Genomic DNA, 13,528 nt, shown 5'->3' with positions numbered 1-13,528 from the left:
TCCACTTGGAGATATTCCCCACACCCTGCTTCCCTGGCAGGTGGGAAGGCGGCTGACAATTCCTACCCTTGGGCTCTAAGATTCCTGGCCAGGGAGGCTGAGCTGGAGGTCCTCATGGCTTCCTATGTGGCCTCTATGCCCAACACTGCTGATCGTTCATTTCCAAATTTGGCAAATTCCACTTGGAGTGGATGGGATAGCAGCTGGCTCTGGGGCAGATCCTGGCAGGGGAGTGGGCTGGGAGGGAAGAGCCCAGCCAATCAGCGCGGACCTCAAGCTCCCTGGGGACACCAGTCTGGCCTCCTCCCTTTCCTTTTCCCTTCCTCCTTTTTCCAGCCTCCTCCCCTTCTCTTCCCTCCTCTGCAGCAGCCCCTGGCCTCTGCCCAGTTGCTCCCCTCCCCAGGAACCCCAGGGGGCTTCATGGCTTCACCCACCTCTACCAACCCGGCGCATGCCCACTTTGAGAGCTTCCTGCAGGCCCAGCTGTGTCGGGATGTTCTGAGCAGCTTCCAGGGCCTCTGTGAGGCCCTGGGGCTGGAGCCCGGTGGGGGGCTGCCGCTGTACCACAAGATCAAGGCCCAGCTCAACTACTGGAGCGCCAAGTCGCTGTGGGCCAAGCTGGACAAGCGGGCAGGCCAGCCTGTTTACCAACAGGGCCGGGCCTGTGCCAGCACCAAGGTGGAGGCAGGTGCCTGGGGCGGGGTGTGGGAGTGGGGGAAAGGAGGGAGGCGGGACCCCATGGTCCCCTGTCCTGTGTGTCCACAGTGCCTGGTGGTGGGCGCTGGACCCTGCGGGCTTCGGGCTGCTGTGGAGCTGGCACTGCTGGGGGCCCGTGTAGTGCTGGTAGAAAAGCGTACCAAGTTCTCCCGCCACAATGTGCTCCACCTCTGGCCTTTCACCATCCACGACCTGCGGGCTCTTGGTGCCAAGAAGTTCTACGGGCGCTTCTGCACTGGCACCCTGGACCACATCAGTGAGCACCACGTGGTGGTCTGGAGGGGCGGGTGAGCCTAGGCCTAGAGGCAGGCCAGTGGGGCAGAGTGGACAAGGTCCATGTCAGCCGGTGACCTTGAAGGCTTTGTTCCCTTCTCTGTCATGCGGGGAGTTGGACTGAGCGGTCTCTAAGACCTCCAGCTCTGACCAGGTTCGCACTGGGGTCTCCATTCCTAATGTCCTCTCCCTTCCAGGCATCCGGCAGCTCCAGCTGCTTCTGCTGAAGGTGGCATTGCTGCTGGGGGTGGAAATCCACTGGGGTGCCACTTTCATTGGCCTCCAGGCCCCTCCCAGCAAGGGTAAGTATTTCTGTGCTCCCAGGAACCCCAAGGAGGTCTTGGTCAGTGACTGCAAAAGGGGGGCCGGAGTCAGCTGAGTCTCCTTTTCTAACAGCATGGCTTCGGGCAACCACTCTGAGCCTCAGGCTGAGTGTTTGTAAGATGGTCATAACATGTCCTTACCGGCAGCCAGGCTTTCCATGGCTGCTGTGAAGGTGTGATCTGGTAGATAAGATAGCATTGCTTTCTAAACCACAGAGTCTTTTACACATTTCTTTTCTTTCTTTCTTTTTTTTTTTTTTGAGTTGGAGTCTCACTCTGTCACCCAGACTGGAGTGCAGTGGCCACTTCCGGTCTCCGCAGCCTCGACCTGCTGGGCTCTGGCGATCCTTCCGCCTCAGCCTTCCAAGTAGCTGGAACTACAGGCGCGCGCTACCACGCCCGGCTGATTTTTTGATTTATTGTAGAGATGAAGTCTCACCAAGTTGCCCAGGCGGGTCTCGAACCCACGGGCTCAGGCAATCCACTCACCTTGGCCTCCCAAAGTGCTGGGATTACAGGCTGAGCCATCAAGCCTGACCTACACATTTATTTTCATTATTTCGCTGGCTTGTCTAGGGGTTTTAGGGACCCTTCTGACATCTACACCCATGTCCCTCCTACCCCTGCCCCAGGGACTGGCTGGCATGCCCAGCTCCAGCCCAACCCCCCAGCCCAACTGGCCAGCTATGAATTCGATGTCCTCATCTCGGCTGCCGGAGGGAAATTCGTCCCTGAAGGTGAGTGATGCCTTGATTCCGAGAAGCTAGCATCTCTGGCTCCTCCTGGGCCTTTCTAGGCTGTTGTACCTCTCTCCTCCTGCCATTATCCACCTGCCCCCATTTCTAGGCTTCAAAGTTCGAGAGATGCGAGGCAAACTGGCCATCGGCATCACGGCCAACTTCGTGAACAGGCGCACCGCAGAGGAGACTCAGGTGGAAGAGATCAGCGGTGTGGCCAGGATCTACAACCAGAGCTTCTTCCAGAGCCTGCTCAAAGCCACAGGTCAGGGCTCCCCTTCTGCTGGGCTTCCCCTCCTCCTGCAAGACTCTGGGCTGCTTCCGCCTCTCATGGTCTTGGCAGCAAAGGAGAAAACCTCCCCCACTAGGGCTGAGCAGGCATTAGCCCCTGCTGCTCACCCAGCATGAAAAGTTCTGGAAGTCTCTGACAAAGGAACCCACAGGAGTTTTGCTTTGTGCCCTTTTATGATTTAATATAAAAATTATGTAGGCCAGGTGTGGTGACTCAAGCCTGTAATCCTGGCACTTTGGGAGGCCAAGGTGAGAGGATTGCTTGAGGCTAGTCATTCGAGACCAGCCTAGGCAACGTAGTAAGACCTCATCTCTACAAGAAATTAAAAACAAAAAAAAACACTAGCTGGGTGTGGTAGCACATGCCTGTGATCCCAGCTATTCAGGAGGCTGAAGCAGAAAAATTGCCTAACCAAGAAGGTCGAGGCTACAATGAGCTGTGATTGTACCACTGCCCTCCAGCCTGGGTCACTATCTCTAAAAAGAAAGAATATAAAAATGATATAAATTAAAAACAAGTGCTACTTCAAAAAGATGCCGTGTGTTTACGTTGGCTTTGCATGGCCATGTGACATGTGGTATAGGTCTCCCAGCTGCCATTCCACCCACGTTTCCCTCTTTGTGCCAAGCCCTCAGGCTTCCTGGATGTGGGACAGATGGTCCTTTGTGTCATCAGGACTTCTGAGGCTCTGTGCATGGAGCACATTCTCAGCTGGGATCCCAGCTCAGGGATTCGGCCACGGCTGGGGCGTTTGGGGAGGTGATGCATGATCAAGAGGAGATGTATCTCCTGTCCCCCCAGGCATTGATCTGGAGAACATTGTGTACTACAAGGACGATACCCACTACTTTGTGATGACAGCCAAGAAGCAGTGCCTGCTGCGGCTGGGGGTGCTGCGCCAGGTGGGGGCCTAGGCCCTGGCTGGGAGAGGCTGGGTGGTGGGTCCTGGGAGGGAGAGGCCAGGTTTGGATGCTGACCCCTGGGTGAAGGGACCTTGTCCTCTTCTGCCTGTCCCCTGGCATCAGCATCTCCTCTGTACGCTTTTCTTCCCTGGATTTCCACAGTAGCGGGAGTCACGTTCTAAACATCTTGTATCAGCCATAGCACATGGAAGCTCCAGAGGGAGGGATTTGTGTCTGTCTCTTGCTTGCTGCTAATTCCTGGTCCCTAGAATGGTGCCTAATAGATAGTAAGCACTTAATATGTATTTGCTGAATGAATGTGCTAGGTACCACGTTGAGAGCTAAATTCGCATTTTCTCATCTAACTCTCGGGAGCACCCTGATATGTTAGGTATGTTGTGTCTAAGTGATAGACAAACAGGCTCTGGCTTTGGTGGCAAGTGTGTGGCAGGGCAGAGCCTGGGACCCCCAGCACCAGGGTGAGTGCTGAGGAAGGGGCTTTGAGACCCTTGACATTCTAGTCTTGGCTTAGCCTTCAACTGCCACGTGGTCTGGGCGGCCCCCTCCCACCTCTGGGCCTCAGTATGTGACCTCAAGGGGGCAGGACTGGCCCACTGACCTGTCTCAGAGGTTCTGATCTGTTGGCCCTGTAGGACTGGCCGGACACCGACCGGCTGCTGGGCAGTGCCAACGTGGTGCCTGAGGCTCTGCAGCGCTTTGCCCGGGCAGCCGCTGACTTCGCCACCCATGGCAAGCTTGGGAAGCTGGAGTTTGCCCAGGATGCCCATGGGCGGCCTGACGTCTCTGCCTTTGACTTCACAAGCATGATGCGGGCAGAGAGTTCCGCGCGCGTGCAGGAGAGGCACGGCACCCGCCTGCTGCTGGAACTGGTGGGGGACTGCCTGGTGGAGGTGAGCGTTCAGGAAGCACGTGGTTAGGGGACTGAGCTGCCCAATAGGGAGGAGGAGGATAACAAAGGGTTGTTTTTGAGGGGAGCTAAGGGCTTCCTGGTGGAGGGGAGAGGCTGCCTGTGTGGTGACAGGCCTCCCTGCCATGGCCTCAACAGTGTCTGGGCTCAGGACATTCCTACTGGATTCTCACTAGCTGTTTCCTTTCCTCTGTCTCTGCAGCCCTTCTGGCCCTTGGGCACCGGCGTGGCCCGGGGCTTCTTGGCAGCCTTTGATGCAGCCTGGATGGTGAAGCGATGGGCGGAGGGCACTGGACCCCTGGAGGTGCTGGCAGAGCGGTGAGACCTGAGTGGGGGGATGCGGGCAGGCTGGGCTGTGGGCCTGGGGTCGGGAGGTGCTGGGTGAACAGATGAGGGCATGGGCAGAAGAGAATAAAAGAGTGCGTGGCAGCTCCTGAGCACCAACTGCTGACAGAGCCCTCCCATGCATGCCCCTGCCCTCACCCCCTCAGCGAGAGTCTATACCAGCTGCTGTCACAGACATCCCCAGAAAACATGCATCGCAACGTGGCCCAGTATGGGTTGGACCCAGCTACCCGCTACCCTAACCTGAACCTCCGGGCAGTGACCCCCAATCAGGTCAGACCCCCTGGGACCCCTGCCAGGCTTCCCAAACCAGCTCCGTTCCCCCAGGTCCAGTGTCCCTGCCCAGCCACTGCCCTTGGGGTCAGTCCTGACCTCTGTGGGCCCCTCTCCCCGGGCTGAGGGGCTGTGTGGTCAGCCTGCCTGGAGACCTGAGAGGGGCTGCCTTAGGTACGAGACCTGTATGAGGTGCTGGCCAAGGAACCTGTGTGGAGGAAGAGTGACAAGACAGATGCAGGGATGCCGGCCACTGGTGAGCAGGCCTTCTGGGGGGCAGCCAAAATAATGACCAACCAGTGGGGCCCAGACAGCACCCACTAGAGCAGCCATAGGCTGGAGCAATGTTCTGGGATTAGGGGAGGGTGGAGTGGTCTGGGGCCTTCTGTAGGAGTGGGGGGCAGCAGGGCAACTGGCTGTGTCCTGTGCAGGTCAGTGTTCTAATGCCCATGGCAGCAGCAGTATTGACTGGCAGCAGTGCTGCACACCTGTCTTCGCTGTTCTCCCAACCATTTCCAGCCTCACAAGCCCCAGACCCACCTTCTCTTGGTGCCTCGGCCTCCCTTGCCCCAGTTCACAGCCTGCTGCTCTCTGTGTGGCTCGTAGTGATTTCACTGTATTCATTCCCCTACTTTATTCCAAAAAAATGGGGATTTGGGAGTGGTGGTTGTTTAAAAGACAGAACCTCGCTATGTTGCCCAAACTGGTCCCGAACTCCTGGGCCCAAGCAGTCCTCCCACCTCGGCCTCCCAAAGTGCTGGGATTACAGGCATGAGCCACTGTGCCCCAAAAGGGAGTTTTCTAAAGTAAGAGAATCAGGAGGGAGGCAGTGGTGCTGAGAGTGAGCTTTAGACTGGTGCCCCTGTCAGGTGAGTCCCCGAATCCTACCCTACGGACTCTGCACACCCAGGAACTGGGCTCTCTGTGTTTCGGGGGGAAGGCAGGGGGGCCTTGGGCACAGCACAGCCTTCTTTCACAGGGCCGGCAGGCACCCAGGAGGAGCTGCTACGCTGGTGCCAGGAGCAGACGAATGGGTACCCTGGAGTCCATGTCACTGACCTGTCTTCCTCCTGGGCTGATGGGCTGGCTCTGTGCGCCCTGGTGCACCGGCTGCGGCCTGGCCTGCTGTGAGTCAGGGGTGGGTCCCTGACAGACCACACCTCTCTCCCACACTCGCTGTGTCATGGCAAGGAGGTTGCTGTGTCGAACTAGACATCCAGTGGGCACCAACTCCACCACTTCTGCCCATGTCACTTGGCACCCTAGAGATGGCATTCCTGCCTGACTCTGCCCAGTGGAGGCTTGTGAGACTCTTTAACATGTTCAGATAGGAGAGAGCTTTGTGAATGGCAGGGGCCCCCAAGGCCAGTGTGCTCATCATTAGGGGGAAGCAGAGGCAAGCCAGCCTTCATGCCCCCTCCTCCCTTTGCATACCCTTGCCACTTCCTGTCATCCCCAGCTCCTCACCCCTCCCCCCTCAATGGTGCCAGGTTCTTGTTTCCCATTGGCTTCTCTCCTGACATCCCACAGGGAACCCTCAGAGCTGCAGGGGCTGGGGGCTCTGGAAGCAACTTCTTGGGCACTGAGGGTGGCAGAGCATGAGCTGGGTGTCACGCCAGTGGTGTCTGCACAGGCGGTGGTGGCAGGAAGTGACCCGCTGGGCCTCATCGCCTACCTTGGCCACTTCCACAGTGCCTTCAAGAGCACACCACACAGCCCAGGTGACTGGGATGGTAGGTGGGCAGGACAGGGATGGAGTGTGTGTGTGTGTGTGTGTGTGTGGTGTGTGTGTGTGTGTGTGTGTTATGAGAGAGAAAGAAGGAGGAGGAGGAGGAGATGTAGGGAGGGGATGGGAGGGGAGAGACGAGAGGAGAGGGCGCCCTCTGGGGGCCAGCCTGGAAGAGGTGTCTTCTGGCTGGAGAGTGGCTGTCTGTTCTGGGGGTGCAGTGTCGGCCCCTCATCTACCCTGACTTTCCTGCAGGCCTTGTCAGCCAAACCTCTCCGGGGACCTCCAGTGCTGTATTATTCCTTGGCAAGCTTCAGAGGACCCTGCAACGGACCCGGGCCAAGGTGGAGAGTCTGGGCAGGGTTGGGGCTGAGCAGGGGGTACCTGGTGGAGGTCCCTGGGGTAATGGTGAGGAAGACATTCAGAAGGGAAAGGGGAGGACCATTGACTCAGCCTCCATGCTCAGAGCTGTAGGACTCATTGCAGGAAAACGGGGAGGATGCTGGTGGCAAGAAGCCACGCCTGGAGGTAAGCAGGCAGGGGAAACGGCCACACCCCATGTTCTCTCCCCTTCCCCAGGCACTGTCTTCCCTCTGTCCTGTCCCCCCATGTCTTGCTCCCCACCTCAGGTCCTGTAACGCCCCATCCTGCCTCCCAGCCTGGTCTGACCCGCTTCCCTTCTAGCCCTTTCTGTTCATCTGCACATGTCCACTCCCACCCAATCTGCCCCTCTGACCCTGGCCTGAGCACTTACCTCCTTAGATAGAGGCTGAGAACCCAAGTACTGAGGAGTCACCTGTCCCTGAGCCTGGTGTACCTCTGACACCCCCACCCCCACACCAGGAGGTGAGAGCCAGGGCCCTGTTTGCAGACAGTGGCCTGGGGAAGGCAAGGAAGGGGAGAACTGGGGAAGAGAAGAACTTTGCTGCTGGCCTTGGTTCCAGCTGACCCGTGTCCTGGGCCCCATGCAGGCTGGTGCTGGGGACCTGTGTGCACTTTGTGGGGAACACCTTTACATCCTGGAACGCCTCGGTACTGATGGCCAGTTCTTCCACCGGAACTGCTTCCGCTGCCATGCCTGTGAGGCCACACTGTGGCCAGGGGGCTACGGACAGCACCCAGGAGATGGTGAGCAGGCCTGGGAGACCTCTAGAGAGAGCGCGCCTGACCCTGCCTGGGGGACAAAGAGCTCAAGGGTGACAGAACGGGCATGTTGGACCCAAGGTGCAAGCAGGTATAAGAGGGCACTTCCTTCCCCTGAGCTCAGAGTCTTCTCTGGCCTCTCAGAGCTCCAGATGTGAGGTTCTAAGAACCAGCAGGGCTCGCAGATATTCACCTGCAAATCCAAGTCTTGTTGCCCCACCTTCTATGGTAAGTTTTCTGAGTGTCTGGCATGGGGGCTGCCCATACCTGATAACTCCTCTCCCTCCATCCTCCCCAGGACATTTCTACTGCCTCCAGCACCTGCCCCAGCCAGGCCCCAAAGAGGAAGGCAGTGACAGAGACCCTGCAAGTCCGGTAAAAACTGTGGAAGAGAGTGTATGTGTGTGTGTGTGTGTGTGTGTGTGTGTGTGTGTGTGTGTGTGTGTGTACATGGGGGGAAGGGGTCTCCAGCCCTGTGCTTTGCTGAGGTTACATCCTCAGCTAGGATGGAAGCGCCATGAAGGCAGGATGTCCTGTTTCTGAATCCTAGGTATTCAGATGCTGCCTGACACTGTTCAGTAATTGTTAAGTGAATCGGCATCAGGACTCACGTGTGCTAATGGGTGGCCTCAGCCCCCACTGGGTGGGTCACTGACCAGACTATGTGGTGCTTTTCTAGGCACTCCCCACACCAAGTGAGAACAGTATGCCCCCAGGCCCCTCAGCCCCCACAGCCTCGGAGGAGGGGGTCAGTCCTGCTTCCAGCTCCAGCCAGCCCACCCGGCGACCGATCCGCCTCTCCAGCCCAGAACGCGAGCGGCTTTCCACCCTGAACCTCACCCCTGACTCTGACATGGAGCCTCCACCCAAGCCCCCCCGCAGCTGCTCCGCCTTGGCCCGCCAGGCCTTGGAGGGCAGCTTTGTGGGTTGGGGCATGCCCCTCCAGAGGCCTCAAGGTAACTGTCCTTCCCACCAGTGTGCTGACCGGGTAGGGACTGGAGTACTGGGATTCTTGCAAGGGAAGTCTGAGTCATGGGGCTCTAAGGCCACATCTGCCTCTCCTCTCTCAGTTCTTGAGGCCTTAGGGAAGGAGGAAGAAGAGAGTCCCTCCTCCAGTGAAGAAGAAGAGCAAGAAGAAGATGTGCCTTTGGACTTGGACGTGGAGCAGGTGAGTGGGCGGAAGCTGCCCACCTGTCCTGCCGTGGCCAGCACCCCTCTACTACTCTCTGCATCCCACACAGGAGCCACCCACCCCCGGGCCGTCCTCCACACCCTTCTTTTAGAAAGTCTTGTCACCCAGCCTGTCATGTCTCTAGGCCGCCATCTTTTCTACCAGAACCTACCCTATTTCCGGCTCTGGTTCTTTTCTGCCTTTCCAGGCAGAGCCTCCCCCACTCCCACCCACCAGGGGCCAGGCCCTACCCTGATGGTCTGCCCTCCCATAGGCCCTGCTGACCTGGGCCAAGACTTCAGGCACCATGAGTAAGTACCCAACGTGGCGCCGGACTCTGCTGCGCCGTGCGAGGGAGGAGGAGATGAAGAGGTTCTGTAAAGCCCAGGTGAGGTCCAGGGGTTCCTGGGACTTCTGGTGGGGACAAAGTTTAGACTGGGCTCAGAGCTCCTCGGTACTCTGTCCTCAAGCACTCGAATGATCCAGATTCCTAACTTGTATCCCTCAGGCCATCCAGCGGAGACTCAATGAGATCGAGGCTGCCTTGAGGGAGCTGGAGGCAGAGGGCATGAAGCTGGAGCTGGCCCTGAGGAGCCAGAGCAGTGAGTGAGGGCAGGGGGGACACAAGCGAGGACACCCCCTTCCTCCTACACTACCTCAGCCTCCGGCATCACTCAGGTCCCATGCTCTGGCCTGCAGCATGCCCACGCTATGCCACACAGCGGACACTCGTGCCCAGACACCTTTTGCTCCCTGGATCCCATAGCCTCTAAGCCCAGGACTGCTGTGGCCCTGGCTGGGGCCTCCTGACCAGCCCCTCCCCCTTCTTCCTTTTAGGTTCCCCAGAACAGCAGAAGGAACTATGGGTAGAACAGCTGCTGCAGCTTGTTCAGAAGAAAAACAGTCTGGTGGCTGAGGAGGCTGGGCTCATGATCACGTAAGGCACGGGGGATGGTGACAGGCACGTGGGCCAGGCCCCGTGCTCTTGGGCACTTTGGACAGCTGTGTCTCTTCCATCCCTGACCACAGGGTACAGGAGCTGAACTTGGAGGAGAAACAGTTGCAACTGGACCAGGAGCTACGAGGCTACATGAACCGCGAAGGTAGGTGGGATGTGGCAGGGCGGACACAGACCAGGGCTGATGTGTTAGTCTTGTGACCTCAGATTCTGGCCAGACACCACAGTCCTCCCACCCGTGACCCAAGACAGTTTAGGAGGTCAGCAGCTGGGGCTCTAATGCCCCACATGCACTTCAGTCTAACCAGGGCTGTGTCCCTGGGCTTACATACAAGAGCTCCTTCAAAGCTGGTGCTGCTGCTCAGTAATGCTAGAAACCACTGGTGTTGGCCAAACTCCTAATTCTGCAGATTAGGAACAAAGCCCAGGTTGTGGAGGCCACAGGCAGGGATGAGGCCATACCTCTTCTGCTCCCTGCCCAGTTCCGTTGTCTAAGTTTCATCTTCTCCCTCCAGAAGCCCTGAAGACAGCTGCTGACCGGCAGGCTGAGGACCAGGTCCTGAGGAAGCTGGTGGCGGTGGTGAACCAGCGTGATTCCCTCATCCGCTTCCAGGAGGAGCGTAGGCTCAGCGAGCTGGCCTTGGGGATGGGGGCCCAGGGCTAGGGGAGTAGGGCTGCCTGCCTTCCTCCTCACGAGGAAGACAGCTCATCAGGGCTGCCTGGGAGAGGGCCTCGCTGTTGATGATTAAAATGTTTCTGCCACACACAGGGCTTAGCTGCCTGTAGGTGGGAAGCGAGGGCGGGTGGGGAGGGCAGAGGATGTGCAGAAGCCTTAAGGTCTCCAGTGTGATGGTCACACGACCCTTGGTTCCCGTCACCGCCTCCACAATGACAAAGACAGAGCCATGAAAATGCCACACTTTATTGCTCCTCGGCTCTGTCCCACGCCTGCTGACCCCGGAGCAGGGCTGGCTGGGGCTCTGCACCCAGGTCCTGGTACTCCTTTGCCCTGCCCAGCACATGCTGGAGCTCAGCCTGGGCCCTGGACAAGCCATTGGCCTCCTGTGTGTGGAAGATGTAGGCTGCACCCGCCCCCAGCACCAGTCCCACTGGGAGCCAGAGCAGTGCAGAAGCTTCCCTGGCGCCTCCTCCAGCCACCAGGATGCACAGCACCGCCAGGAGCAGCAGCCCCAGACCAACCACAGAGCCCGCAAAGGTAGCCCACCAGCGAGCATGAGCCAAGCCCTGGCCCAGCTCCATCCGGGCCTCTGTCAGCACACTTAGCAACAGTGACTTCTCCGCTGGTCCTGGAACAGACAGCAGGGGTGGGAGGGAGAGGGTGAGAGTGGAGGGGCTGCCTGAGGAGGGACAGTCAAGGCAAAGGGTGGAGTGACTCACCCTGTGCAAAGCTGGAGCTCTGCAGGAGAGGGCTGTGCCTCACACACAGAGTAGCCATCAGGGCTTCATGGTCAGAAAGCGGGCTGCCGCTGTGAGGGGCGTGGCCTGAGGTGGTTTCTAGAGTCTTACAGGAGATGTAGAACCCAGAGACCGCCTAGGAAAAGAAGGGTAAGAGAGCAGCTTACGGATGAGGGCTTCTTCCCAGGGAACCGGCTCCCGGTGTCCCATTCTCTAGCCATCAGGGGTCCAACTAGACCAACTGCGCGAAGGCTCTGCAGAGGCTGGTGACAGATGACACAGTGAGATAAAGTGGGTTGGGGCGACACTGACCTTGTACAGCACATAGTCAATGCGGATGCCGGAGAGGAACGGCTCCAGCTCCCGCTGGCTGACGTAGCAGTTCTTGGATACCATCGTGTTACCATCTTCAGAGCCCTAGAGGAACAAGTGGCCTGTGCTAGGATGTGGGGGGGGGAAGCTGGGGGTCCGGGTGGGGAGACAGGCAGGCAGGGCCTCACCTTGAAGTCCCGGGTCTCGAGATAGGCATCATGCAGCCCTGTCATCTCCTTCAGCAGGCAGGAGCCCAGGTCTTCCGGGTGCATGTTGAGGTCCCCGCACAGCAGTACCACGTCGGCCTTCTTGGATGTGTGGCTGGGGGAGCCAGATGGTGAGAGAGTAATTCTCCCCGCCAGCTCTGCCCTATAAGTGGGGCCTTGGCCACCCTCAGACCCTGGATTCCATCCCACACCCCTGTCAAGCCAAGGCTCACACACTGGATGAACTGGGCCAGCTCCCAAGCTTGGGCCACACGATGTGCTAAGTAGATGTCCTTCCGTCGGTTGTACTCGGCATGGAGCTGAGCGAGGCAGATGAGATTACAGCAGGTGAGACCGAGGGTCATGGGGGCAGGTCTAAATCAAGCTTGTGCCTGTTCCTTGGGCAAGGTGTTTGGTATAGGATGGGTGAACCTTGCCCACTGCCTCCTGAGGAGACCTGCCCCCACACCTCACCCCCAGGTAGCAGGGCTGGAGGATCACCACCTTTCCATCCCGGCCCACTCACGTGGGTCACATAGGCATTGAGCACCAGTCCGCTCAGATGCAGCACCAGCAGCCCCACAGCCTTCCCGCAGAACCAGTCGCCATGATGGACCTGCAGGTGGGAGGGAGCTGCAGCTGGGGCACCGCCACCCTCTTTCTGCCAATCCCCTGCAGCCCCCAGAGGGTTGCCTCCTCTACCTTGTGTTAGTGGGGGTGGGGAAGGGAGGTGGAAAGGTGGGAGATCAGTCTTACCATGTAGGGGTAGCCATTGAGGGTGTAGACATGCTGAGTGAGCTCCTGGATTGGGTGTTTGGAGAAGACACAGAGTCCACTGCCAATGATTCCACTGAAAGCCAAGCCCTGATTAATAACCAGAATAGCAGGGAGAGATGCCCTGCCCTCTTCCCTGCCCTTGTCTTCCAGCTCTGTCAGCTACTTTTTATCTCTCTGCTGCTGGGACCAGCCCCAGAACAAAGCCAACAGGTTTTGTAGGAAGGATGGAGCAGCCAGATGAGAAAGCTGAGGTGGGCTGGAAAGACAGGGTCTTCCTGGTTCCCCCTCTCCCTCTCTGACACCCACACATAGCAGGGAGGATGCAGGCAGATGGGGAAGAGCCTCCAAACCTGAGAGCAGGCTTCAGGCCAGTGGGATCCTACCTCCTGAAGTAGTGTGCAGCTGGGTAAGTGGGTGACAGCTTCTGTCTCAGGTACTGGAAGTCCTGCTCACTCCACACCTGAACCAAGGAGTGAGGATGCTGGCCTGGCCTTCCTCCCAGAGGAAGTGTCTGCCCCTGCACCCTTAGCTGCCCTGCTCCCAGCCTGGTTCCACACCAGCTCTGGCACAAGCTCACCTCCTCCAGTAGAGCCAGGTCGAAGCCCTCCGTGTTCAGAAAGTCTCCCAGGCGCTTCATGCGGTCGGCCCGGTTCTTGCTCACATAGGGAATGCCCCTAAAAAAAGGGAAGGGCTTGGTGGAAGGTGGGGACTATGGAAACTGGGGCCAGATGTGAGCTCTGGAGGTTCGGGTCCTCCCCGCACCCCGAGATCGTGGGGCAGAATAGGGCCGTGGCCCGGCTGCGAGGGAACCCGTGCGGGTGCGGATGGGAAGGTGGCCCCCGGGCCGCACTGCGCGGGCAAACTCACCAGCAATTGAGGTTAAAGACCCTCAGTCGCAGAGAGAAGTTGGGCTTCATGACGGCTCCGCCTCCCCAGCCCAGCGAGCGCTACGGCGGGGGCGGGCGGGCGGCCCCTCCTCCCCGGGTCCCGCCTCCCCGGGGCGGTGCGCACAGGTGGTCGGCCCCGCCC

The 13,528-nt window shown here is 58.8% G+C and overlaps 3 protein-coding genes across 4 annotated transcripts in view; 2 read left to right on the top strand and 1 right to left on the bottom strand.

Annotated features, from left to right (window-relative positions):
- Window positions 1-326: 326 nt before the first annotated feature.
- MICAL1 (microtubule associated monooxygenase, calponin and LIM domain containing 1) lies at window positions 327-10,552 on the top strand. 2 transcript variants are annotated; one of them, XM_008072405.2, is made up of 24 exons: window positions 327-678; window positions 766-973; window positions 1,188-1,292; window positions 1,946-2,050; window positions 2,160-2,315; window positions 3,144-3,244; window positions 3,898-4,155; window positions 4,375-4,490; window positions 4,664-4,790; window positions 4,965-5,046; window positions 5,770-5,917; window positions 6,321-6,511; window positions 6,772-6,860; window positions 7,003-7,044; window positions 7,279-7,362; window positions 7,488-7,644; window positions 7,958-8,034; window positions 8,339-8,615; window positions 8,730-8,827; window positions 9,105-9,218; window positions 9,339-9,432; window positions 9,668-9,767; window positions 9,860-9,933; window positions 10,304-10,552. In XM_008072405.2, exons 1-24 carry the CDS (start codon window positions 421-423, stop codon window positions 10,450-10,452), a joined length of 3,210 nt encoding a protein of 1,069 aa, XP_008070596.1. In that variant the 5' UTR covers window positions 327-420; the 3' UTR covers window positions 10,453-10,552. The 2 variants fall into 2 exon arrangements, with proteins under 2 accessions (XP_008070596.1, XP_008070597.1); XM_008072406.2 differs by lacking the exon at window positions 3,898-4,155.
- A 140-nt stretch (window positions 10,553-10,692) lies between these two features.
- SMPD2 (sphingomyelin phosphodiesterase 2) lies at window positions 10,693-13,434 on the bottom strand. The gene is made up of 10 exons (XM_008072404.1): window positions 13,367-13,434; window positions 13,077-13,173; window positions 12,883-12,959; window positions 12,479-12,572; window positions 12,249-12,338; window positions 11,960-12,042; window positions 11,705-11,837; window positions 11,517-11,621; window positions 11,187-11,340; window positions 10,693-11,095 (listed from the first exon to the last, which is right to left on the bottom strand). Exons 1-10 carry the CDS (start codon window positions 13,414-13,416, stop codon window positions 10,710-10,712), a joined length of 1,269 nt encoding a protein of 422 aa, XP_008070595.1. The 5' UTR covers window positions 13,417-13,434; the 3' UTR covers window positions 10,693-10,709.
- The window catches only part of PPIL6 (peptidylprolyl isomerase like 6), a 30,213-nt gene continuing 30,099 nt past the window's right edge, over window positions 13,415-13,528 (top strand). Inside the window, exon 1 of the mRNA XM_021706114.1 lies at window positions 13,415-13,483. Coding sequence (XP_021561789.1) covers window positions 13,415-13,483 — 69 coding nt within the window. The remainder of the gene's footprint in view (window positions 13,484-13,528) is intronic.

The sequence above is a fragment of the Carlito syrichta genome, unplaced genomic scaffold, assembly GCF_000164805.1.
Source record: "Carlito syrichta isolate Samal-C Ts95f unplaced genomic scaffold, Tarsius_syrichta-2.0.1 Scaffold315162, whole genome shotgun sequence".
Taxonomy (NCBI): domain Eukaryota; kingdom Metazoa; phylum Chordata; class Mammalia; order Primates; family Tarsiidae; genus Carlito; species Carlito syrichta.
This window is presented reverse-complemented; position numbering and strand designations above follow the sequence as displayed.

Excerpts from the sequence above, each read along its gene's own strand:
- MICAL1 (XM_008072405.2), top strand. The coding sequence starts at position 421 with ATGGCTTCACCCACCTCTACCAACCCGGCGCATGCCCACTTTGAGAGC. Across the intron at positions 974-1,187 it reads TGGCACCCTGGACCACATCA|GCATCCGGCAGCTCCAGCTG; the intron begins GTGAGCACCACG and ends TCTCCCTTCCAG. Across the intron at positions 2,316-3,143 it reads GAGCCTGCTCAAAGCCACAG|GCATTGATCTGGAGAACATT; the intron begins GTCAGGGCTCCC and ends CTGTCCCCCCAG.
- SMPD2 (XM_008072404.1), bottom strand. The coding sequence starts at position 13,416 with ATGAAGCCCAACTTCTCTCTGCGACTGAGGGTCTTTAACCTCAATTGC. Across the intron at positions 12,960-13,076 it reads ACCTGGCTCTACTGGAGGAG|GTGTGGAGTGAGCAGGACTT; the intron begins GTGAGCTTGTGC and ends TCCTTGGTTCAG. Across the intron at positions 12,573-12,882 it reads GCTGCACACTACTTCAGGAG|TGGAATCATTGGCAGTGGAC; the intron begins GTAGGATCCCAC and ends CTTGGCTTTCAG.